This window comes from Manihot esculenta, chromosome 3 (genome assembly GCF_001659605.2).
Source record: "Manihot esculenta cultivar AM560-2 chromosome 3, M.esculenta_v8, whole genome shotgun sequence".
Lineage (NCBI taxonomy): Eukaryota > Viridiplantae > Streptophyta > Magnoliopsida > Malpighiales > Euphorbiaceae > Manihot > Manihot esculenta.
The window spans coordinates 3,206,453-3,231,470 of record NC_035163.2 but is presented as its reverse complement, the minus strand read 5'-3'; the positions used below and the strand labels follow the sequence as shown (position 1 = coordinate 3,231,470).

Below are 25,018 nucleotides of genomic sequence, written 5' to 3'. Positions count from 1 at the left end.
AAATCTGATTGAAATCCAAAATTTTCATACGTCATTGCTTCTTTCTGATTTAATTGATATATATATAAATTAAAATAACTTTAATTATTTAGATTAAATCAATGATATCTAAAAACTAAATGTTTTTAAATGTATTCGGCGAAATTCAAACTGAATTAAATACCCTAATTAAAATAATTAAATTTTATCATTCCCACAGAATTAAATTGAGGGTAATTTGCAAAATTAAAGAGAGTAGTATTCCAATGTATTGCAGGTAGTAATATACAGATTGCAGAAGCTACTTCAAACTAGCAGAAAGAGTAATGGCAGAGCCATTACGTTTCCCAAATGAAAAGAAGAAAAAAATTGATGGGCTAAATATGTATGAAGTCATGAAAAACCAGAACATAGATTCCCTTTATCACTTAGTACAGTATTTGAAAGTTTTCAATGAATGGGGTTGAAAATTTTCAATTGATGGGGTGAACACAGTAGTCAATATCAAGCTTTCTTCTTTAATTTCCGTTGAGCTTTTAAGTCCACCACAATAACAGTGATATTGTCTTTGCTCCCCCTCTGAAGAGCGAGCTTGGAGAGGTATTCTGCTGCAGCTTGAGCAGCAGGATCGTTTCCCTCGCCCCTTTCTGCGGATAAATTATCACCATTTCTTTTATGCCAAAGAAGGATTCTTCTTCTTGCTATGTCACACACTTCTTGATTTGTCATTACATCCCACAAACCATCACTTGCAAGAATAAGACACTCATCTTCTTTTGTTCTAGGAACAAACATCACTTCAGGATCTGGGATAATCCATGGCTTCAAATATCTATCACCTGAGAATGAAGAATGGTAATGGATTAGTGATCCTATTTCATCTTTTATAAGCCACTTCAGTTGTCATGAACTTAAAAGCAATAGAGATATACCTATGGATCTTGACATTGCAAGAACACCGAAAACACGAGACCCGTTCCACTGTATGATCTTGCCTCCTGCTGCCTCTATTCTTGCATATTCATCTTCTCTATCGGGCTGTAAGCAAAATAAAGTCGATGAGGAGATTGATCTCCTTAACAATGCCAGGTGAAACTTTCCTGGGAAAATACTGCATTAACAAGGAAGCCATGTCTTACTTTATGATCTACTGACAATGGGATAGCTACTTTTCCACGACATAGAACTGCTCTCGAGTCGCCACAATTTGAGACTATTATTTGAGTTGTACAAACAATGGCTACTACTGCAGTAGAACCTACAGTTTCAGGGGCAATGGATTCAAGTTGAGCCTCGGAGTGACCGGTAATACTTCCTGTGATGCCTCTGCATGATCCTCCTGTCTCGGCATCAACTTGCAGAAAGCAATTTAAGAATGCTTTCTTCCACTGCTCCTGCCAACTACTTCTAGTGCTTCCATCACACAAGCCTGCTTGTGCAATTTCTAGCTCATTGGCCAGAACCAAATGAATGCGCTTGCTGCAATAATTAGCAACCTACAGGAACAAAGCTCTTAGTTATGACCAAGCACAGATCCTTCATGGTTTATTTATACAATGATGAAGACAAACTAAAGGGACATAATATGTGGTAAGAAAATAGAATTAAGCATACCTGAGAGCCCCCATGGCCATCATAGACACCAAAGAAATGAGCACTTGAGCAACCTAGCTTCTGGTTCATGCCATTAACAAGATCATCCATTAGCATTTGAGTAGGAATACGAAAAAATCCAGGCACAGCAGCATAATTATCTTCCATCTCTGGTCTCCTTCCACATGTAGATGTAAATCCCCAAAGAGGTCTGCTACACGATTCAAAGGCACTCACGCTACCTGTCATGGTGATCTTCTTTTCTTCTGGCACATCAGCAGATGATTTCGGATCAGACCCATAGCCATCTTCACCTTCAATGTCTGCCACAGAGACAATATCATCCACAGGCTCTAATTCAACCTTTGGTTCTCTCACATGGGAAGTTGCTGTGGTTTCAAAACTACCAACGGTTTTCTCAACAACCATTGGATCCCTATTGGATTCAGCATCCAAAGCCAAAACTTCCTCAAAACAGATATTGCTAGTATCAATAGCCACAGATTGAGAACATAAGTTTCTGCAACTCACATCTTCAGCTACTGCTACTTGGCCAATTCCACTCTGTGAACAAACAGACCCAAAAGGTGTATTTGGGTTCCTCGCAGAGTTCGATATCAAAGTTGCTTTATCAGCCATACGCTTCAGCCCAGAAATTTCCATATGGGCTGTTACCGGTGATTTGTTGCAGATCATTTTGTCTATGCTAAATGGAACAGCAACTGCTGGAGACATCTCCTCCATTGAACCCTCCAAAAACAAACTAGCAACTGCTACTTTTCGTACCTTGTAATTTGCTGCTTCTCAAAAAATTGCGTACATACAAGATAGAATGATGATGAAGCCTATGCAAGCTAATTGAAGAAGCTAATACTTTAAGCAATGCAGGATGGCTGAAAAATGGACTCAAACTTCTATTACATGGGATTTTAATCAATAAAAGAAAAAAGCACTAAAATTAATCAAATGCTTGAAACAGATGGGTCTGGAACCTATTCTCTATCTTGACACATCAACCTGAAGAGGGAAGACAGAGAGGAGAGAGAAAGGACCCAAATCCTTGCTTCTTTCTATCTTCCAACCAATCTTTTGATCCTTTTGGCAATAGAAAAATGGATGGATAGATCAAATGAGAAAATTTCAAGAATTAGTAAGAGATATAAAAGCCCAGAAGAGCACAAGCAAACAAGGTTCCCTGAATCAGAGGCAATTTATCTAAGCCTCTTGAAATATGGGTTTCTTTTCTCTTCTATTATTTTCTACTTAACCAAACCAACCACCTTCACCTACACTAGAACCAAGTCACCACCTGATCTCCAGGGATATGTTATATGTACCTTTCAGAGATTTAATCAAACACAATCTGAGCAAGATTAGAAAAACTCCAAACCCTTTGAAGAATCCTATAAATAAAACAGTATACACAAAGAAAAAATAACAAAAATCAATACAGGAAGATGCAGAGTTGCTTACAATTTAACAAGAAAAAGAAGCATAGAAGAAGGAAAGGTGATGAAGAAGAGCTGAGTTTAAAAACAGAAACAGATTATGTCAAAGAGAGAGGGACAATCCAGAGAAACATACACGTGTCCTTTTAGAACCAAAAGAAAAGAAAGTGCTTATTGTTCATTATATCAAATTAAAAAAAAAAAAAAAGAAGAAAACATCTGCATGTGAAGTACTGAATATTGGAATATATTATAATTCATTAATAAAATTATGCAAATTTTTTAAAAAATAATTTTCCGCACGTGAAAGCAGTGAAATAATTTATGGTAATGTAAGTCATTAGCGAGTTAGTCTATTTTCGATAATTATTTTTAAAATAATATTTGATATTTTTATTAAATTAAAATATTATTATTTAATAATAAAAAAATATTTTTTTATAATGTTTGATTAATTTCTATCTAAATAATTATTTTTCATTTAACAACTAATCCTATTATTAATATTGCCAAACAAAATTTTAATGTGTTTTACTAATTTAATAAAATAAGTATATAAATTTATAATTATATTAAATTAATTTTTAATTTAATAAAAAATAGATTTCAGTAAAATATAATTTTGAATTATTTTTTTATATTATTATTTAATTAATTCAATAAAAAATTAAAAAGAGTTAAATATGAATGAAAAAAATAATTAATAATAAATTTTCCTGAAGATTACTTCTATTTGTGAACATTCATTGCCTATATTTTTAATAAAAATAAAAGGAATCATTTTTTTAATCATATAAAATTTTCAGTTTTATATAATTTCAAGAATTTATATAAAGAAGAAAATTAAAATTTATCTATTTATTTAAATATAATAAAGTTGATTCAAATATATTAATATTCATTTCTCAATTGATTATGGAGTGTTTGTAGGTATGTATCCGCGAAAATTAAATTATCTCAATTTAAATTTAATTTATATAATTAATATTTTAATTTATTTTAAATATAATTAAAAATTAATTTAAATTATTTAAATTAATTTTAATTTTAATTATTATTATTCAAATAAAATTTAAATCGGTTAAATTTTATATATTTTAATTAATAATTTATATATAAAAAATTTTTTATTTATAATTTTTATTTAAAAAATTTAATATTTCTAAAAAGAATTTAAAAAATTTAATATTTAAAAAAATTAAATTTTATTTTTTAAAAGAAAAAATATAAAAAATCATAAATATTATAAAATATATATTTTTATATTAAATTAATTATTTATATATAAAAAATTCAGATTGTAAATATCTTATAAATAAAAATTAATCTCCATTTGAATTAATAATGAGTATTATTTTTTAATTTAAATTTATTTCAAATTCGACTATAATTATTTAAATTTATTCTATTAAAATTTATTGGAATCGGGTGTTTAAAAATATTCAATTTATTGTCATTTTTAAATATTTAATTTAATTATTAGATATGATTAATAGATTATAAATATGAATGTTTAATTTAATTATTAAATACAATCAATAGATTATAAATATTCAAATAGCTAAATCAAGTATTTTATAAAATTTTTAAAAAATAAAATATAGATTAGAGGCGGCTAATATAATGCATATCAACTATATTTTGAATTAGTTCTAATTTTAAAACTCTTTGTTATAAGTTGATAATTATTTTAATTTTATTTTTTATTTAAATCATATTATTTTTTAAATTTATTAATTATAATTTTTAAAATTAAAAATATATTAATAAATTATTTAAAATTATAATATATAATACATCAATTAAAAATATTATAAATAATTAAATTAATTAATCATTTTACTTATACATAATTTAGTAAACACTTAAAATATATCCTCATTATTTTTTTATTTAATAAACTATTTTAACAAAAATATAATTATTCTATTATAAATTAAGTTAAATATTCTCTTAATTTATTTTTATTCATCACTTTTAAAAATTATTATAACTAAAATTTTTATCTATTTTTAAAAGACTTAAAGTCTATTATTATTTTTTTTCCAATTTTACTTCTAACTCTATTAAATGGGAACGTTTTTTTTTTATTATTTTTAAAGCACATTTTATCATTTGTTTTCTTTTAATTATCTAATTTTTTTGGTGGCATATTAATAAAAAGAGAATTATTAAACCTACATTAATTAAATAAAATAAAAATTAATTAAATTAAATTAAATTAATGAGTATTTTTATTACATTTTTAGATTATTCAATTACCTTTTTAGTCACCATATAAAAATGTTAAATGACAGATTAAGGTAAAAAAAGAAGGTTATTACCGTAAAAGCCATGTTTTTATTGGTCATTATAGTTATAAATTTACATAATCTTTATAATACAAATTATAATAGTAGTATAATTTAATTAATATTAAAAAAAATAAAAGACACAATTATAAATTATACTTTCATTGTTATAAAATTATAGATTTGTATTAAATATTAATAAAAAAAAATGAAATTATCAACTGGACTTTTTTGTAAATAATATCATGCATGGCGTAAATGGTACATTGTGTATTGCATCTAGATCGAGGATTTGGGCTAAATAAACATTGGGATAGAGCCTTTTTGAAAGCGCAGACCAGTAAGGGAGCAACACGTAGAGGTAGACGGTTTGTCAGAGAAAGGAGAGTTCCGGTGACCTAAACAGGTGACGTGTAAAACAACAGAGGGGTGAAGGAGATGTACACAAACAACTTTAAACTCTTACATACAATGCACTGACACATTCAACTTTCATTTCCTGTGTTTGTGTTTTGTTCTATTTAAAGTCCACATGTTTTCGTGCCCCTTACAGCATATCTCTCTTCTCTCATTTTTAAAAAATAAAAAATAAAAAAATCTTAAATTTTTTAGTAAAAAAAAAACACAGATTAGGAATGAATCGTGCTTGTGAACACAAGAACACCTTACTTTCTTAAATAAATATAGCATAAAGTGAAAAATCAAATACCATTCTTTTTTTTTTTTGAAGAAATACTATTCATTCTGCCTTTAAGTAAAACAAGTGAAAAAAAAAATCATAGTTGTGAAAACTGAATCCGTTGGTCAGACCTGCTTAACTGGGAATGAGCACGTTAAAAATCAAAATTAATCAGCTAATAATCCGTGAATCAGAAATTCAATCGATTTAAAATGAGTTGTTAGATTAAACTGCCCATTCACATAACAGGAAAACCATGACCAGAATCCGATTGATTTTACTTTTTAAGACCCTTATTTTAAATAATTCATTGAATTGCAAATAACTTATAAAATAATTGATGGCTCAAAAATCTTATCGGTTTAAAAAAATTTTTAGATCAAACCACCGTTCCGGCAACAAAAAAGTTAACATGACACCTCTAAGTAAATTTACGAGCCACGAGCTATGCAAACTAGAGCTGAATTTTATAATTTTTGTGCCGTAATTTATATATAATAATTATTTCATAAACGTATACGTTTTACTAAATTAAGTTATATTAATATAAAATAAAATAAAATAATTAGCAATTGTTACTCTATACCTGATGTAAAGAAAACTAATTATTTTTTTTTAAAAAAAACCTAATTATTATTTTATTATTTAAAAAAAATTTATAATTCAATATCTAAATATTACCATTATTAATAAATTAACTTTTATTATTTTAGTCATTCCTTCTCTGAAAAAATCTATTAAAATTTTTTTTTTTCGTCAATGAAATAATCATTTTTTTTATTATATTATTAACGGTAAAAATAAACGAAAAAATTATTTCGTTGAACAGAAAAAAATATAAAAACGTTTTAATAAATTTATAAAAATATAAAAACCGACTTGTCAATAATAGTAATATTCAGAAGCTAAATAAGAAATTTTATTTTAAAAAAAATTAAATTTTAAAAATTTTTTTTTATTACTCATCTATTTTTAACAAAAAAGAAAATAAAAAATTATTTTATTGATTGAGAAAAAAATAACATTTTAATATATTTTTAAAAATATAAATATTAATTTATTAATAATAATAATATCTAAAAACTAAATAATAAATTTCACTATAAATAATTTAGTCTTAGTATATTAAATTGAATTATTAAATAATCATTACTTTATAATCCACTATATAATATAATTATACAAAATCTTAATATATATTTACATACCAAAACTTAAAAATATTTTAATAATTATCTATGAATGCATATAATTATTAATTAAAATAAATATTATTAATAATATTATACTATTGATAATATATAGGTTAAAATTCAATTCGCCAATCTGAAACCATTAACCCGACATGATTTAAACCATGAAGAATAGACATATTTTACTAGATTATAGAAATTTTTATCAACTAATTAAAAAAAAATTTCATAGTACTAAAAATTCAGGACTTGTAATTCTATAAATTACAGAATGCACCCAGTATGTATAAACCTTGTGTCAGAATTTTGCAAGGCTTACTATCTTAGTAAAAATCCATATTTTTAAGTAGGAGAATATTAAATTTATATGCATAAAAAATATTAAAGAATTCCCAAACAATCTCTCATCTTTCAGAAAAAATATATAAGAAATTTAATTTTATTTCTTTTAACCTTGATTAAAAGGACACAAGTTGGGGTCTTGGATTGATTGTTTGGGCATCATAATCCTCGCAGTTGTGCTTCCTGCACATAGAAAGCAGTCAAGCAAACGAATTGGCTACTCACCATTCACAATTCAAGCAATCGAAGAAAATTAGCTGCCACACAACTCGAAGGAGATGCCCACAACAGCTATCATACCATGAATTAACCCCAGAAGGAGGAGAAAAACAAAAAACAGCATATGAAAATGGCGTATACCAAGAATCAAGCCCAAAACAAGTAGGAAAAATCTCAATAAGCCAAAAATTCCTCGTAACATGTTAAGACGAGTACATCCATGAAATTTTAGATACATTACGACTTAAAAGATAAGTCCTAACTTGATAATCTATTAGAAACAAGTTAACCAAGGGTTACCTTTCTATAAAGCAAATACGATAATAAGATTAACTTTACACATGAAGTTAAATTTTAAGCAAAACTAAAAGAAAGAATATTGCTTAATGTTGTCCAGGCATACAAAAATTTGCTTTCCATCAAGTCAAAAGCAACCCAGAGTAAGGCAATCGCGCTTCAACTCGGCTACTAGGATGGTTTTTAAGAAGCTAGAGCATGAGCAAACACATCACGGAGATCAACAGACTAGTGGTATCAGTCAGACGGACAAGAAGAATAAGAAACAAAATGATCCAAGCTTTCAAAGTAGATCTTTCACATAATTTTAAGTGGAAGTGGTTTTGAACTCTCATGCTTCCTGAAAATGTTAATAGCCTTAACCAGAAATATGAGGATATGGACAGAGGAGGTTATATTTTTTTCACATATTTGCTTCACTAACCACTCGGTTATCAATGAGTTTGTATCCAACACTTATAAGCAAGTTAAATAAGCTACCTGCCGCAAGGCAAAATTTGAGCCGTGAGCTAAGCTCATACACGAGACACAATCCAGCAAGGGATGTATTGTTAGGTGCAATAATTTTCCTGCAAAGCCGGTTTGAAAAATAATCAGTGCCTTCAAAGAACACAAAATACCAATAAAAACAACCAATCGTTGCTCGATTAGCAATTATAACATGAATCTAGAAACATTGTCTATAAGCACCTGGAAAGGATAATGCACTTACCTCCATCATTTAAAATAAGGTGCAGAATAATTAAACCAAAGAATATAATACACTGCTAATTCACGTGATGTTCATAAGAATCTTGCTAATGGAGAGACCAACTAACATGAAACAGTATTCCCCTGTAAATATCTGTCATCAATTCTACAACAGAAAACATATGAGACCTTTTTTACTTATTTTTTATTGACGGTTGAAGAAATTTTTGCAACAGAGAATATGTTAAAAGTTATTTCGCCATTTGCATCAATGGAATGGCATACGGAAGCTCCTAAATTTGGCATGATCCTGTATCTTTAAAACACAGAATATCATATCAAACTTCATAGCTTACAACTGCAGCATGCTGAAGTATCAAATATCATAGCTCACAACAACTGGAATCTGCAGTAATGACTTCTCTAAAGGGCATACCAGAAATGGATGAGAAAGTCTTACCATAAATTGGTGTGGCTGATTACATGTAACCAAAACCTGTAAAGGCAGGAATCTTGAAGAAAACAGAGACAAATACCAATTAATTAAAAATATCTTGCTCCATAGATACGGGAAATAGAACCTTGATGGGCTATTCAAAAACAAGCTATTCCATTTCATAAAAACTAGTCCTACCATAAGTTCAACTGCAACAAGGATGCTAAAACTCATAAATTTAAATTAAAAAGGAAATAGACAAAAAGTACACAAAGGGTAAGAATACAAGAATGAAATACACTGAATTAAAAGCAGATTTTATTAGAAACATAAAATGTATGTACAAGAGGCATTGTTCTCTGATTTGTAAAAGCTACAGCCAGGATACAGTGTTTGCTGGGTTGTAAATATGCTACGGCATACTAACTTGTGACATGCTAAGAAGTCTTTACAGTCAAACTTACCAACACAGGAACAAAATTCAAACATCTGAAAGGTTCACTTGAAAATCTTGTGAAGTCTACCAAAGAATCTATATAACCTAATTGTGGACCCATGGCCAAATGACCATCCATGTAACTTTGGTCATATCTCGACAACAGTGATAATGTTTCTTTGTCAATAGTATAATGAACAAGACTATACAGAAAAAGATATTAAACCATCATGTTTAAATCTGAAAGGTCATCCATTGGAATTTCAAGGCCCATGAAATCACCATGGTCTTGTAATCCATCATCATCAATGTTCAACCATGAACCCAGATCCTGCCCTTGGCCATCATCCAATCCTGGTAGCTGCAGGTTGGACAAATCAATAGACTCAGGATCATCCAATACATCCAAGCCAAAACCATCTTTTTCATTCCCATTCCTACAAACAGTAATATCACCAGACTTAGCCTGTGAATGTAATGCTGGTTTAGGTTGCTCTGTAATCTTGCCAAGAAGGCCATTTACAGAAACAGATAATTGTGTTTTCTGCTTGGGCTTTGTTTTAGATTTCCTTTCCCCCTTAATATTAGACAATGCTGGCCGACCAATTTTATTTGTTCCATTTCTAGATAAAACCCCTCCGTTGTGCCCTTTTCCCTCTCTATCTCTCTCACTTCTCTTTCCTTTTGTGCTGCTTGATAGAGAACCTCCGATACCGGAGGGGACACTTGATGCACCTATGGTACCACCAACATCATCAAGTAACAATTCCCTCTTCTTCACCTTGTTTGACCATGTGTCTTCTTTTCCAGCTGATTGTTCAGATAAACGATTTACAGGTGGAAGCAAATCAGATGAATTAGCAACATACCCATCTCCATTCTGACTCAACCGAGAAGTTCGAGGACTTGGTTGTGAACCCAGAGAACCTGCAGAAGACAAATAACAATCCAGATTGTCCCAAATGAACAGCAACTACAACTATAGTAGCACAAAATGAAGAAAAAGTTATTGAAACCACCAAATGCCTCCAAGTAGAAGCAATTTGAAGTACACACATGCACATATGCATGGAACACATAAGTGAAACCCAAATAAACTAGATTAAATACCTGAAACTCTTGCTTCCAAAGACCGGCTTGAGGTATTGGCATACAGTTTCCCAGATTCCTCATCCACAGGAGTACCAGATGATCTTCCACCGCTCAGGTGGGAAGACCTAGGAAGAAACATATCCCTAAATAGGGGTTCACTAAAGCAGCTTTTACCTGTATCTTCAAACTTATGACATCGTTCTAATGTTCGTTTGACAAAAGCTAAGGCAGCTTGCTTAGCCATTTTATTACTGGAACTTTTCCCACCACCAGCACTAGGACAGCAACAAGCCTATTTAAAAGAGATATACCAGTTAACCATCAACATTGTTATACAGCAGCGAATTTTACAATCTGTGACGTCCAGTATAATATCCAAGGAGGAAAAGAAGGACCCGCTGATTAAATTTAAGTGAACATTGACATGAAACTATATACAGGCACACCAATGCAATAACAACTCAGAGAGATGATGGCACATGCCCCTACCCCCTGACCCCACTAAATGATAAAATAGAAAGAATTATTAAAAAGTATAGAAAGAATTTTATTTTCTAGCACTATCAAGTTTAAGGATCAGAAGCTACACTAGATAAAAGCAGGCCAGAGAACTTTTAATTGAAAATTTGGAATTGAAGTCCTTTCTACAAATTCAGTATTTCAGTTGCTTTGCTTATGTATAGTGCTAGAGGCCAGAGGAACAAAAGCTAGATTCACATCTTTAGATTCCAAAGCAGTTGTACGTATTAGCATTGAGAATCAAACCAAATGTAGATAACAAAAGTAACACATATTTGTAGAATTTAAGGGTGCCTCATGTATCTGTCATTTTATGCTTCTTCCCTTAACCTGTAATAGCAAATTTTAAACCAAAGTCTTCTTCCAAGATTAGGGGTGTTCTAACGTCAGATTGAACCCAAAAAACAAAAAGAGAAAAAAAAACTGCACCGGCATTTTTCAGTTTTCAGTTAGGTCTTTATTTGAATATTTTTGGTTGCTTTAGTTCAGTTAGGTATTTTGGTTCAATTTAATACTGAAAAAACTGAACCTAACCTGTTAATATTCAACAGCCAAGGACATAAATCCCACCTACCTCACATCAAAACTCCCACTCGCTCATGGACACCCTTCCTTTCAGTCTTGTGATTCTTCTCTCAACCCCCATGCCCCTACAATTCCTCTTTCCTCCCTCAAATGAAAAATCCCCATGGTGCAAAGTGGTGTGGCTCAGGTGGAGATGATGATGAAACAGTCGCACAAATGAGAAAGCTTGACATGCAGCCGCCCTTTACTGCTGACATCTCGACCTATCTTTGCTGCAGTTCCCAATCCTAAACTCATCTCTCAGCCTTTTGTGTCTTCTGTCACTATTTTTGGATTTTATTTCTTCTTGACTTCAACATGATGCAAAACGATTACTCCTTTGCTTGCTGTTTCATTGTTGAATGTTTGGATAGGATTTTTTTTCTGACTAGTATTTTTTGTTTCAAAATAAAAAGAAAAGACATAGAACTGGACAGTAAGTTTTAGGTACCCCTGTTCCTTAAAATGATTAAAACATTTGTTTTTTAAGTTGCTTGGTTCCAAAGTGTTAAGATTTAAGAAATCTCAGCGATTCCAACAAATAAGAAGATTTTGTAATTGTGATACTTGAACTTTGATGAAGTTGTTTTTTGATAGAATAAATGTCTTCTGCAGCTGCTCATTTTGCTATTCAAACCAGTGAATTGAACCATTTCAGTCTGGTTTGGTTTCTATTTTCAATCATTTTCGTATTTTTTTTTCTTTTGTTCAGTTCAGTCCTGATGTGAACCTACCAATTCGACAACCCTGTCCAACATGAGCTCAACCTAGTAACATAGTCTGTTTCTACATACTTTGGCAGTAACATCTCCTAATTTTGCAACATCAAGAGTTTTTATAACGATGCACTCAGTTAAACCTGAACAAAGAAAGACCAACACTCAAGTAACAAGGTGAAGAGGTATTAAACCACAGGCACATTACCATATATTTTTCATAAGCCATTGCAACAAGTTTGTCATGAGCACGCTCTTCAAATTCCCTATAAAAATATGCAGCACCGTGAGCATACAATATGCTAAAATATTTTAAAAGATATACATGTAGTTTATTTCAATAAAAGAATAAATTCTTACTTTTCCTGAAGTTCTTTTGCTCCTGAGACAGATTTCAACAGTTTATCTAGCAAACCCTTCTTCTTTGATACCTATTGTAAAACAGGACAACTTTGGGATTAGTTTTTAAGAACTCATCCCAACATGATTAGTTCCACATCAATATGTTGCAACTTGAGGAAGACTTGAGTTTTCCTACTTCCTACCATTGGACAGGATTAGATAAGGGTTAACATTCCCCAGAAATCCCATAACAACCATATCAAATTGAAAACGGAGGGAAAAAAATTACAATTAATACAGAAGGATACTTCATAAGTTATGCCAGATTATACTATCCAATCAATGTACCTGTCCATGGTACTTGTCCTCTAAGCTTAGGATCTCCCCACTGATTCCATCATCCTCCATCTGCATATCAGGCTGAATAAAGAAGAGCACACAGTAGAAGAATTCATCAATAGACCTTAAGAACAAGGCTGAAATAGCATGACATAAAAATTCAAACATGGCTCCTATGAAAGCAACCCAGAGAAGAACACAGCCTTCATATGAAACAAACAACCTAAAGAAAAGGAATAAAATTGATATCCGAACATTTGAAACCATACGCTGCCAAAATTAGAAGTACCAAGATATTGTCTGTGCTCAGGGCCCACATACAAATACCAAGATCACAAACCACCAAAAAAAAATGCAGAAATGACAACAAACAAGGAAAAAAAATGACCATTAGAAAGTTCACATAAAAGTAAAAGCCCACCATTGATTCTGGAAAAATTCCAACACTTTGAACCTCCAGAAGTAGCTTTTCATTTATCTGCATATCATCATACTGAAATTCTGAACAAACCATGCCAGGAATTAATCCCTGGTCAGAAAGAGCACCATTTACAGAATCATCAAAATTTGAATAAATGCTTGTGCTCGAGATGCCCAATGCATCTATCTCTGCTTCATCATGTTCAGTCTTCAGAGCCATTTTGTAACCATTAAATGGAGTATGTCCAGAAAACTTAAAGTTATCTGCATGACTCAGGCCATTTGATCCTAACTCTCTATCCAGCTCAAATCCAGTTTCATATGTATCAAATTCCAAGTCCCTATTTCCATGGGTAAAATCTTCCTCCGAAATTATAGCTGCTAACAGCCTTAGATAAAGGGGAATGTCACTAGCTCCTGGCACTAATGGTTCACAAACTCTTGATTCAGTAGAGAGTCTCACTTCTCCCTCACGTTCAATCAACCCATATCCATTAGGAACAGTACTGCAGTTATTCACATCAAATGAAACCCTAGCAGGTGGTGGTGCAGCAGATTCAATAATTTCCTGAAAAAGAAACAGCAAACGGTCAATGAGGATAAACATAACTCACAACCACTACAACATTTATTAGGAAAACAAAGGTTGAACCTGGTAATAACAATAATTATAATAGATGACAAAAAGACATCACAAATGAAACAGTAACATATGCCATGATGCTTCAGAGAGATATTACAGATAACCGTTTCAGGTCTCAAGATTTGAAACTAGCACAACCACCAGCAATACAACTTGTACTGGGAAGGGGGGAGAACTAGATAATAAAAAAACAGAGATCATTAGAACCATATCTTCAAAAATCAAGCAGATAATATTGTTTTTTACAGAAAGTAGGCAATAAAATGGCTTCATATATGCAACAGAACTGACATTCCATATCATCATAACATACAACACAACCACCAACAATCAAATAAAATAAAAAAGGTTATCATTGTTATATATATATAACTAATCTGACACAACAGACATTGTGTGCGCCAGTTCCACTTCACACATTCAAGCCTAATACATTCAGGTTTCTGCATATTGTTTCTTTCAAACTTAATCTAATACTTCTAAAAATGGAAATAACAAATGAATGATATAACAGGATTAATGCAAATTACAACTCTACCATAAGCAACAACAATTTAAATATCTTGCCTAAGGGGGCAGCCCAAAGGCTTGTCCTAGCCCAAAGTCATAGGATGAAACATTGAAAGAGAAATTTAGCAACTCTAGACCCTTCTACACATAATTGGATGGTATGGAGGAAAAGAGATCCATATAGCAAACCCCAACTAATCAGGATATCAAGATTCTCTTAGAATAAAAGGCAGCCTTCCTTCACAAGCTGGACTCAAACCAGCATTTCTGATTTAACTAGAGGCGTAGTTGGGTTAAAAGTGTGTTATGTGTGTGCCTAATAATGTTATTAGTTCATTACACTTTGGATATGCAACAAGGATTTGTATAATACATCTAAAACAATATATAGAATAAATAAAAGTTGATATTTTAAACTGTTACGAGGTGTCACTGAAAGTATCAAAAAGAAAATTTGTATACTGTAGACACAACTATGAAACATGAATAACATCAAGAAGTCAGAATCTGCATGCTTTCTACCTCACATTAAGATGTTAACAGGACCAAGAATGTATTCAATAAGAGGTCATAATTAAAAAAGCCACTGTCTATGACAATAGTAGACACTGAACTGAAAAACTAAGTGCTTTACCTGTTTCTTTAAGAGATCAATGTCTGCATCAGATATAAAACCAAAGAATGGTTCCATTTGCCTCCAAAACGAGTTGGAACATGCATGAGCTGCAGTAGCAATCAAATCAATTAACCAGCAATACAATTTCAGAGGGAAGAAAAAGAGGATTTTCAGTAAAAATAGTACCAGGGTTAGTCACAGCACTTGCAGCAGCCAATAGCTCTTCATGTCCATCCTCTGAGCCAACTAAAACAATTGAGCCAAAAGTGAATACAAGGGGTAGTATCAATAAATACAATATTTAATACAAAAAAAATTAAGAGATTTCTAAGCAAATTTACCAAGAAAATCTGCTGCTGCACTGACAGTTGTATGCTTTTGACGTTTATATGCTTTACGGTCGGAAAGTTTTCTAGTTGGTGGGCGACCTGTCTTGCTGCTTTAAATATTTAATTTAAAACAGTGAGATTAGCCCAACATTGCAAGACTACAAAATGGGGAAGGTATTTGATAAGCTAGGGGAAAAAATCAGAAAGGAGAACATATTTAACCTTTCATTTTTATCAAAACTAAGTCTGGCACTTCTAAGCTGTTTTGCTGTTCTGACATTGCCAACCTTCTCAACTGACATTGGCATGTGAGCCCTTGTTGTAAAACCCCTCCCAGTCCTCCCTTGCCTCCGTACTCCATCTCCAAGGTCTTCCCCAGTAACAAGCTTATTCTTTCTTGATGGAAGGCCCAGATTTGAAACTTTTTGAACATTCAGTCCAGCTTTCTCATCTATATCATCAGACTTTTTACCCCTGTCTTTAGATTTAATCTCAGGAGCCCCAGATTCCTCACTTTCAGATAATGCAGCTGAAGAAACGGGTTCATTTTTCAACTTAACTTGCTGAGGAGAATTTCCAGTCAAGCGCTTGGCAAATCCAAATCCAAGTTCACCAGAAACATCAGAAACAGTATCCAAAGTGGCACTTTCATCATTGTTTGAAACGATTGGAATCAAATTTGTTCTTCTAGCACTGCGGGAACTCTTTTGTGGCCTCTGACCTGCCCAATGGGCAACAGGTGGAGATGAAGACCGAGCAGATGCTGTGCGTTTACGGTTGCTCATTCCAACAGTAGTAGGTGGTTTGCTTGAGCAATGAGAAAGTTCCCACTCATTTGAAGCAGTTGCTCTATGGACTACTGGTGACAACTTAGGGGCAATGCCTGAACCTGATCGTGGAGCTCGGACAGGTGCATTCATTTTTGTGCTTGAAGTGGGACTAGCTGAATTAAAATCATCACGAACATTTGCTCTGAGCATTAGGTGGACCAAAATAATAAGTCAATACAGAATCTGATAAAAAGGACATGTTTAAAGAACAAAAGAAGGGAGCCCATATAACAAAATCCTCCCTCCACCCCCCTTTCTCTTCAAAAATAAAACAAAGAGAAACAAAATTCCAAAGAATAACAAGGAAAAATAGCAAGCAGTTTTATCTATTAGAATAAATAATTGCATCAAAACCTGATTAACAAAAGAATTCCTCAATGAATGGTAATGCCTACGATGACAGCAAAAAAATGAAAATGAGATGAATAAATGTGCTAAGGAAGTTGTACATACTTATTAACAGCTCTTATATTCATCCTTTCCTTATCAGAACCAACAGGACGTTCTCTTCTGTCATTGAGAAGAGAACCATTGTCAAGATCAGCCCTAGGGATGGATGGCCGAATACTCAAGCCTGCTGATTGTGAGATACCATCTGATTTTCCAATGCTCACAGCACCATTTGCAACTCCTGGCCTATAGCAAGGTAAAATTAACATTGACTCAAAAATTGGATATTAGAAAACTAAAAGTATGTAACCAAAAAGAATATCATTCAGAGTTCATCTTTGCAGATCTTTAAATAATAGGTCAGAAAGAACACAAACAATAAATTCCTAAAACTAGACTTACTTTCTATCATTGTCTAAAAGGAACTGTTGTCCCCTCTATACTATAAAGCAAAAGCTTCAGAGATAATCCTTTTCCTTCTTTCTAAGTTTGACTGACTTCCATTCTGATCAATAGTTGGAAATTTGGAACGGCTTTACAGATCTATTCCACAGGGCAAGCACTCAATTTGCTAACCATATATTTTGATTAGTCATTAGAGCAAATCCTAAGTGACAAACACTTTATCCTAATCGACAAATACTTTATCATCCAAGTGCTAGGTAGGTGAAAACAATATGCTTCAAGCAGGCACATATAAGTAACCATATTCATTGCTCTTATGCACCGAGTTATCCTTATTAAACAGGCAGTAGAAGAATAATACAGCAACAGAGGCCACCTTATACAGAAGAGGCCATCAATAAACATAAAAGAAATAACATAAATTTTACCACGGTGTGTGTTTCATTATTCTCCTAGCCATCACTACTCATTAATTGATACAACTTTTATGAATATGAAAACTAAATACTTTTCCAAACTTCATCTTTATACGTAATACCATTGAGCTAAAAACATGACAGAAGAAACTGTCACTGTGTCACATATAAAGAAAATATAGGAATAAGTAGGCTCAGGATTTGGAGGGAGAAGATGTTAAGTAATAGTATAGTTGTAGATTGTGAAGTTAGTTGTAACTACCTTCCAGCTACAGTATAGAAGACTATAATTGAGCTGTACTGGTCATCTTCCAAGATCAATGAAGAATTATCTCTTTCTCTCTCTCAAATACTTCTCTTCTTCTCTCTCTCTCTATTCTATCTCTTCTCCCTAAACTCTTCTTCTTCTTTTATGGTTACTGAGACCCACAATTAGGTTTTTTTGTGACAGAAACAAGAAAAAAGTTGTCATTAAAAATGCAATAAATAAATACAATAGACACATGAGAAAGAAACATATCCGCCAATGGAAAGGTAATATAGTATAAAACTTCAAAACCAGACAATGATATCACAAAAAGCAAATGGAAATGACTTCCATGCATAAAAGGCAAAATGTAAAATATAAACATTCAATTAGAAAAAAATTATACAGATATACTATTTACAATCACAATTTTGAGTTAATTTTACTCGAGTCCAAGTTCGTACTATTTTGTACCACTTACATGTTTCTAAATCATGCAAGTCAGCTTGCAATGTTAACAACAATGTTAGCAACAGCACATGGCATCTAATCTCGTACTCCCTCCATCCCACAAAGATAGGCTTACCTTCCTTTTCATCCATTCCAAATAGATTACTTTTTCTTTCGAGATGACAATTTATTTATTAACTTCCTAAAACACCCCTATTTAATATGCACTGAAAAAGTAAAATCTTATTAGTTCCAAGAATAATTTAGAAATGGAGTAATATATGTGGAGGGTGTAATAGGAAAGAAAATATGAAATTTTATTACTTACTTATTCACTATATTTCTTAATACAAATGAAAATAACTATAGGCTTATCTTTGTGCGACAGAGGGAATTTAACATAACAAAGGATTCCAGCAATAGAGGACAATTATAACCAAGAAAGCATCAAGTGTCACTAATTTTCCTCCAAGAAAAGAAGATCTGATAATAATTATGGAAAAATGGTAATTAGAAGAAACAGCAAAAACTTACAAGTTACATTTTACAGTGACTAAACAAGACAAGGATACAAAGAGTTGGAATATGCAAGAGCAAGAGCAAGAGCAATAGCATTTCAAGGAGGCATACCTGAACCCATCAGAGTCGCTATTTAGCCTTGATCGAGCCTCAGTAGCAGGCTTTTGCTGCATTCCCTGTTTGGGCTTCTGATAGCCATCATTGGGTTTAGTTGATGCTAAACTAGGAGAAACATCTGGCTTTATCACAGAGCGCTTCTTCTTCATTTTTGTCTTTTCCCAACCATCAACACCAATTGACAAAATTCGATCATCACCTTGAACTGCACCACTACTTGCAAGCCTCAGCATTTCTCTTTCTCTATCTACTGTACCAGAAGGCCTGACAAGAGAATTGCTCTGCACATCCGCATAGATTTATAAAAGTATATACATCAGTTTCTTCAAAGAAAAGCAGGCATGTCATTTAGCAAATACAGTCTACCACTGAAGAGATTGCCAACATTATGCTTGTGCATTATAGAGAAAATTGCCTTCTAAGCTTAATTAACTACAAACATTATCACCCATTCCCACTAACTTTTCCTTTTTTTATGTTTGTGTTGGGGGGAAGGGGGAAGGGGGGATGAGGTGGAGGATTAAAAGCCATTAACTCCCGAAATAATAAGAATTAGCTAAAATTGGGCTCCTATGTTCATAATGAAAAATATTAGTGAAGACATAAAAGCAGGGACACCAACAAAAACACACATATATATATACATACATCAGAACAAATGGTTAAAAACATCAAGTAGAGAAGATAAAAAGAATATGCTGCTGGAACCATAAACAAATGTGGCAAGGGTCATTACAAGTTAACTAAAATGAGATTCCAAACAGATACCATAAAACCAACAAAAATAAATACAAGCAACTTGAAATGTGTGTAGAGCAAGGTGTACAAGTTACAGACCCTCACATCCACCAATGAAGTTCGTGTCCGTTTATTTGGCACAACATTTTTGGTTCTCTCCTCTGACTTCTGCTGTTCAAGTTCAAAACCACCACCACTAACAGCATGATTATGAATTCCCATCTTTCCAAGGCTTGGCCCCAGAACTGATCGATCACTTGATAACAAGGCATTAGGCCGATCACTAGAAAATCCTTCTGATCTTGATCTCTTCTTCGATGGAATACTGGGGAAAAACTTGTTGAACACAGACAAGGATTCATTGAAAATCTTCATTCTTTCCCTGTTAATTGATGAAATTTAATAAACCAGTCATGATTACCACTCAAGAAGGAAAGCATTCGAAGAACTACCTGGCCCTGACAGAGCTTTCACGCAAACCAGCTTTGACCCGCTTGATTTCCTCAGGTGCAGGCACTTTGCCTTTCAAAGGAATAGATGGAGGATCATCCAAAGAAATTCCTAGAGCAACATTCAAGTGTCGTTTAAAGTCCCCTTTGCGATTAGACTTATGGTCAGCAACCACCGCCTTTGGATCAAAACGCAAACACTGAAAGAAATTCACCACGTCTCCCTGTGCTACTACAGAACTACTTCTTGTCATGTTTGGTAGAGAAGATAGGATTGGGTTCTCCATGTTCTCACGAAAACTACCTGATCTGTCCAACTGAGCAGTTAAGTGGGATCCACCACGCTGCCCACTCGTGTATGACGGCCTTTCTGGGCTATCAGAAGACAAATCAAACTTGCTAGATGTTGCCATTGCATTGGTTTCCTCACATCCTCTGTATTGCAAAGCCAATAAATACAATAATGCATGACAAAATTATAGAATCGCTGCACATAAAGCTCAATTTTGAGCCTTTGCTGGAAGGTAAAGAGCAATTCACCTGAAAAGGAGAAAACCTACACATGAGAACCCCAACCAAAGTTCCTCTATTTGGATGTGTAGACTTCACGTATTGCCTTAACTTTCATGCTGCCAGACACTCAATGATGACAAATGGAAATATGACTAGCAATCACAAGTTGCCTTCAAGGTTCCAACATGGTCAACAACTGTTCAGTTTCAGATAATACCTCTTAAAAGTGCTAAACTAAGCTAAGATTCATAGACTCCCAAGTCCCACTGCTAAGTAATTGATATTACAACTTTTTTCTGAATATCAAAAGACAGATAGATATTATAATTACGGACTTCTCTTTAAAAGATTACAAATTTTGCTAAAATATAAAAAAATTCATGAGTAATACTAACATCCCTCCTTGAATTGATACAACACAAACTTTACATATATAAAATATAGTCACGCGATTGAACCCAGGACATAATCAACACCAAATAAGTTGCTACTTAAATCATTCACACCAGTCCACCTTTGCTATTTATCCATCTCTAGCCACATCCTCTAGTAAATCATAGACATTCCACCTCACACCACCTCAACCAACATTGTTTGAATTTCTTCTTTTCTAGTAATGGCTTCAAAAATTCAAGTTTAATCTCATAATTCCTTCTTCATTGTTGCTCCTTATAAATCATCATTGCACACAACTTAACCCTGTTCACCAAGATTCAATATCATATTTTCAACAAAGAAGACCTCCAGTTTCTCATACAAGCACTCCTATATCTCCATCTCCTAATATAACCATTTCTAGATAAAAGATTCCATTCTTTTCCCATATGAAGTTTAAGGCACTCAAAAAGAAATTAACCAAATAAAGGAAACGAATTCAAACTTCAAGTCATATTTTATTCTCAACTCGGCAAAGCATGTTTCTGGGTGGGATTGCAAGTCCCAAATGCCACATATCAACACTCTGACAGTCCTATGCTTTATGTTGAACTTATTAAAGGAAACTAATTCCTAAAAATGATTTGTAAGAACCATGATTCCTATTGTTACAACTAAATATTGTCGCATGATTGGTATTTATTACTGGCAAGCCACAGTTCCTACAGCAACTACTGTATCTCTCTTTGCAGTGAAAACTTTTAGGCGTTCAGCATAAACCAAGACATAATGCATTAAAAGCAGTTTTAATACATTTGCAAACTGGTTATGGTATAACTTAATTTTTAGAAATAAGACTCAGGATCATACAGAACGTTTAGTTATAAGGGACATAAGCATCGCAGAAATAAGAAATATGACAGTATATGCATTCCAAGCATTAAGTATTGATGCTTTTTACATTCAGCTAAAGCATGGACAGATCTGAGAGTAATAATTTATACATGTTGCCCCAGCACCACAATGCAACCATGTTTCAACAAAATTGTAGCAAATTAATTGCATTAAATAGTAAACACTTGCGCAAATGTTGGGAGGAAAAGAAAAAATTAAATCTCCTGTGACCAATCATATTTCATTTTCTTTTAAAAAAAATATTAATAATAATTTACCCCCCATTAATTGCAACCTGGGCAAACTAGCCAGTAAAAACAGCAATTTAACTTTAATTGCTCATTCCTTAGATTATACTATTCCTATTTTGGGCCTATAATTGCCATTCAACTTCACTCCTTTCTTTTTTCATCTTATTTATCCACTAAAATTTCAACCACTTGCAACAAAACAAGACACTTCTGCGATCCTTGCTTTTTCCCCTTCTTCCGTCTCTTGTCACCAATATTTCTCAATTGGTCAGCCTATTTTCTATCAGAAAACCTTCAAATCACATTAGCTGCTCCATTGCAAAAACTTATGCTAGCATAAGTTCACGGACACTGTTCATTCTATACTTGTTCTAATTATCATCCAAATCTCAGTATATTTCAACAAAACGTTACATAAATAAACAAGCAAATAAATCAAAAATTCCAAACATAAATAAATAAAGTACCCAAATCGAATCAACACAAAACCTAGAAAATTGAAGCAGAATCCATCTCAAATCACAGAAAAAAAAAATTAACGAGCAAAATTAAACCCTAGCACTTGAATCAAACGCGAAATTGAAAAGAAAACGCATCCAAATTGCAGGGCAAATTCTACCTTCAAAAGTTAAAAAAAGTGCTCAATAGTGAGCGAGAAGTGGAGATTGAGTGATTTGGGGATTGGAATTGGAAATCCGCGACGAAGAGATGTCGGAGCTCCAAATCGAAGGTTCGTACAAAGCCATGGAGGACGAGGTGCCCTGAGTTTTTGATCGGCAATGGAAATTGGTCTCTGTTAAATTACAAAAATGTCCATGTATTTTGGCCGTGTAAAATCGAAAAAAGGAGGTGTAATGAAGGACATTTAGGGAATAAAATAGTGGAGCCGGCTCTAACACAGCTCTCCAAGTAGGCTGTGCAAAGCATGCGGGTTTAATGTCTCTCGCAATTGCAAATAACCAAAAACGAATTTTCAGTTGAAAGAGATATTACTATCAGCCTTCAGTTCCTAAATTGTCTTTTACATAGGAATATATAGAACTCTCAAATTATTTTCCATCTTTAATATATATATATAATTATATTATAATATATATATATATAATTATATTATAATATATATATATATATATAATTATATTATAATATATAAAAGTAGAAGGGAGGTGAAATATTGAAATTATCTAAAATACCCATTAAATTTTAGTTTAATTATAATAAATAATTAAATTTGTTTAGCTATGAAAATTAATTTATTCTATTTTTTTATTATTTAAATTGCTACTAGAGTTTGTATGAAATTAAAATTTACAATTCTATTTGTACTTAAATTCCTTCAATAAGAAAAACTAAATTGATTTTAAAAAAAACTATACTTAAATTTATATATATTTATTTTGTCTAATAAATAATTCATTCATTCTTTTTTTTTAAATTACCGTTGTGTAATTATAAGATCTTAAAATAAATATGATTATTATTTTTTTTAAATAGAAATATGATATTATTTAAATGTTTAAATTTAATAAATTTTAAATATTTTTTATCTTTTAATTATTATTTAGCAATAGACCGATTCATATAAAAATATTCAATGTTTCCGTTATTTTATAATTTAATTTCAATATTTAAATTTTAAAAGTCGGTTGTGATGCAATTTTGGTTGATTATTAAATATGTAAGAAAAGATATGCGGTGGTGACCAAATTTAAATCGAAAAAATTGATGCAACTGAATTAATTTAAAATTTTAATTTGATTTTTTATTTATTTCAGTTCAGTTTAATTTTTAATTTTAAAAATTTTAATTTTTTCAGTTTGTTTCAATTTTTATTAGAAAAAAATTAAAAAAATTAAATCGAACTAATTAGTGATAATAATATGTTATTTTGAATTATAGAGAAATTAGCTTATATTAAAATTAAAATATTTTAATTAAATTTTAAAATATTAAAAATAATGTATAAAAATAAAAAATTTATTAAAAATTAAAACCAATCAAATCAAATTGAATCGAATTGAATCAGACCGATTTAGTTTGATTCAATTTCTAATCAAAATCGTTTTAATTTGATTTTTATAAATATTAAAATTTTATTTTTTAATTTATTCAGTTTAATTCGATTTTAAATTGAACCGACTGAATATTCACCCTTAAACATATGTGATAGAATTATTGGGCGTTGGGATTCTTAAAAAAAAAAATGTATACCCTAAGTTTGCTCTTCAATTACATGTGTTTTGCATTAATTATCCATTTAAATTTAAGGCAGAATTATTATAAGTTTACGTATTTTTAAGAAATTTCTTAATTTATTCATACTTTAAAACATATACTTTTTAAAAGTGTCATGTGGAATAATAGTTAAATTATAGATAAATAATTAAATTTTTTCCATAGTGATGCCATGAAACGCTCCCCATGAAAAGTTTTTAATATTATTGCTACATGATTTTTTTTTATGAATAACCTTATTTGTTTTAGCTATGCAATTGTATTTTTTTATTTTTCTTTTTATAATTATTTATTATTATTATTAATTCAATTTTTTATAATTTAAATAATTTTAATAATATAAATTAATAATTTTTTGTAAATTTATTTTAAAAATTAAATAAATTTAACTCTAACAACATTTTTAGAGATAAATTGCATTATGTTTACTAAATAATTTTTTAAATTATTAATTATTAATTTAAATTAAAGATAATAACTTTTAGTTATAAAGAAT

The 25,018-nt window shown here is 31.6% G+C and overlaps 2 protein-coding genes across 9 annotated transcripts; both read right to left on the bottom strand.

Annotated features, from left to right (window-relative positions):
* Positions 1–219: 219 nt before the first annotated feature.
* On the bottom strand, positions 220–3,153 carry LOC110610668 (protein phosphatase 2C 77). Its single transcript, XM_021750704.2, has 4 exons — positions 1,594–3,153; positions 1,119–1,475; positions 912–1,017; positions 220–818 (listed from the first exon to the last, which is right to left on the bottom strand). Exons 1-4 carry the CDS (start codon positions 2,314–2,316, stop codon positions 484–486), a joined length of 1,521 nt encoding a protein of 506 aa, XP_021606396.1. The 5' UTR covers positions 2,317–3,153; the 3' UTR covers positions 220–483.
* Positions 3,154–9,463: 6,310 nt separating this feature from the next.
* Positions 9,464–23,293, bottom strand: LOC110612342. Of its 8 annotated transcripts, none has more exons than XM_021753102.2 (16): positions 22,907–23,292; positions 20,795–20,963; positions 20,258–20,689; positions 19,905–20,187; positions 19,062–19,348; positions 16,977–17,159; positions 15,916–16,665; positions 15,706–15,803; positions 15,551–15,610; positions 15,383–15,471; positions 13,597–14,163; positions 13,185–13,256; positions 12,855–12,925; positions 12,703–12,760; positions 10,714–10,987; positions 9,464–10,530 (listed from the first exon to the last, which is right to left on the bottom strand). In XM_021753102.2, exons 3-16 carry the CDS (start codon positions 20,665–20,667, stop codon positions 9,824–9,826), a joined length of 3,909 nt encoding a protein of 1,302 aa, XP_021608794.1. In that variant the 5' UTR covers positions 20,668–20,689; positions 20,795–20,963; positions 22,907–23,292; the 3' UTR covers positions 9,464–9,823. The 8 variants fall into 8 exon arrangements, with proteins under 8 accessions (XP_021608794.1, XP_021608793.1, XP_021608799.1 ...); XM_021753101.2 differs by having other exon boundaries at positions 20,795–20,937; XM_021753107.2 differs by lacking the exon at positions 20,795–20,963 and having other exon boundaries at positions 19,911–20,187; positions 20,258–20,794; positions 22,907–23,293.
* Between the last annotated feature and the right edge of the window lie 1,725 nt (positions 23,294–25,018).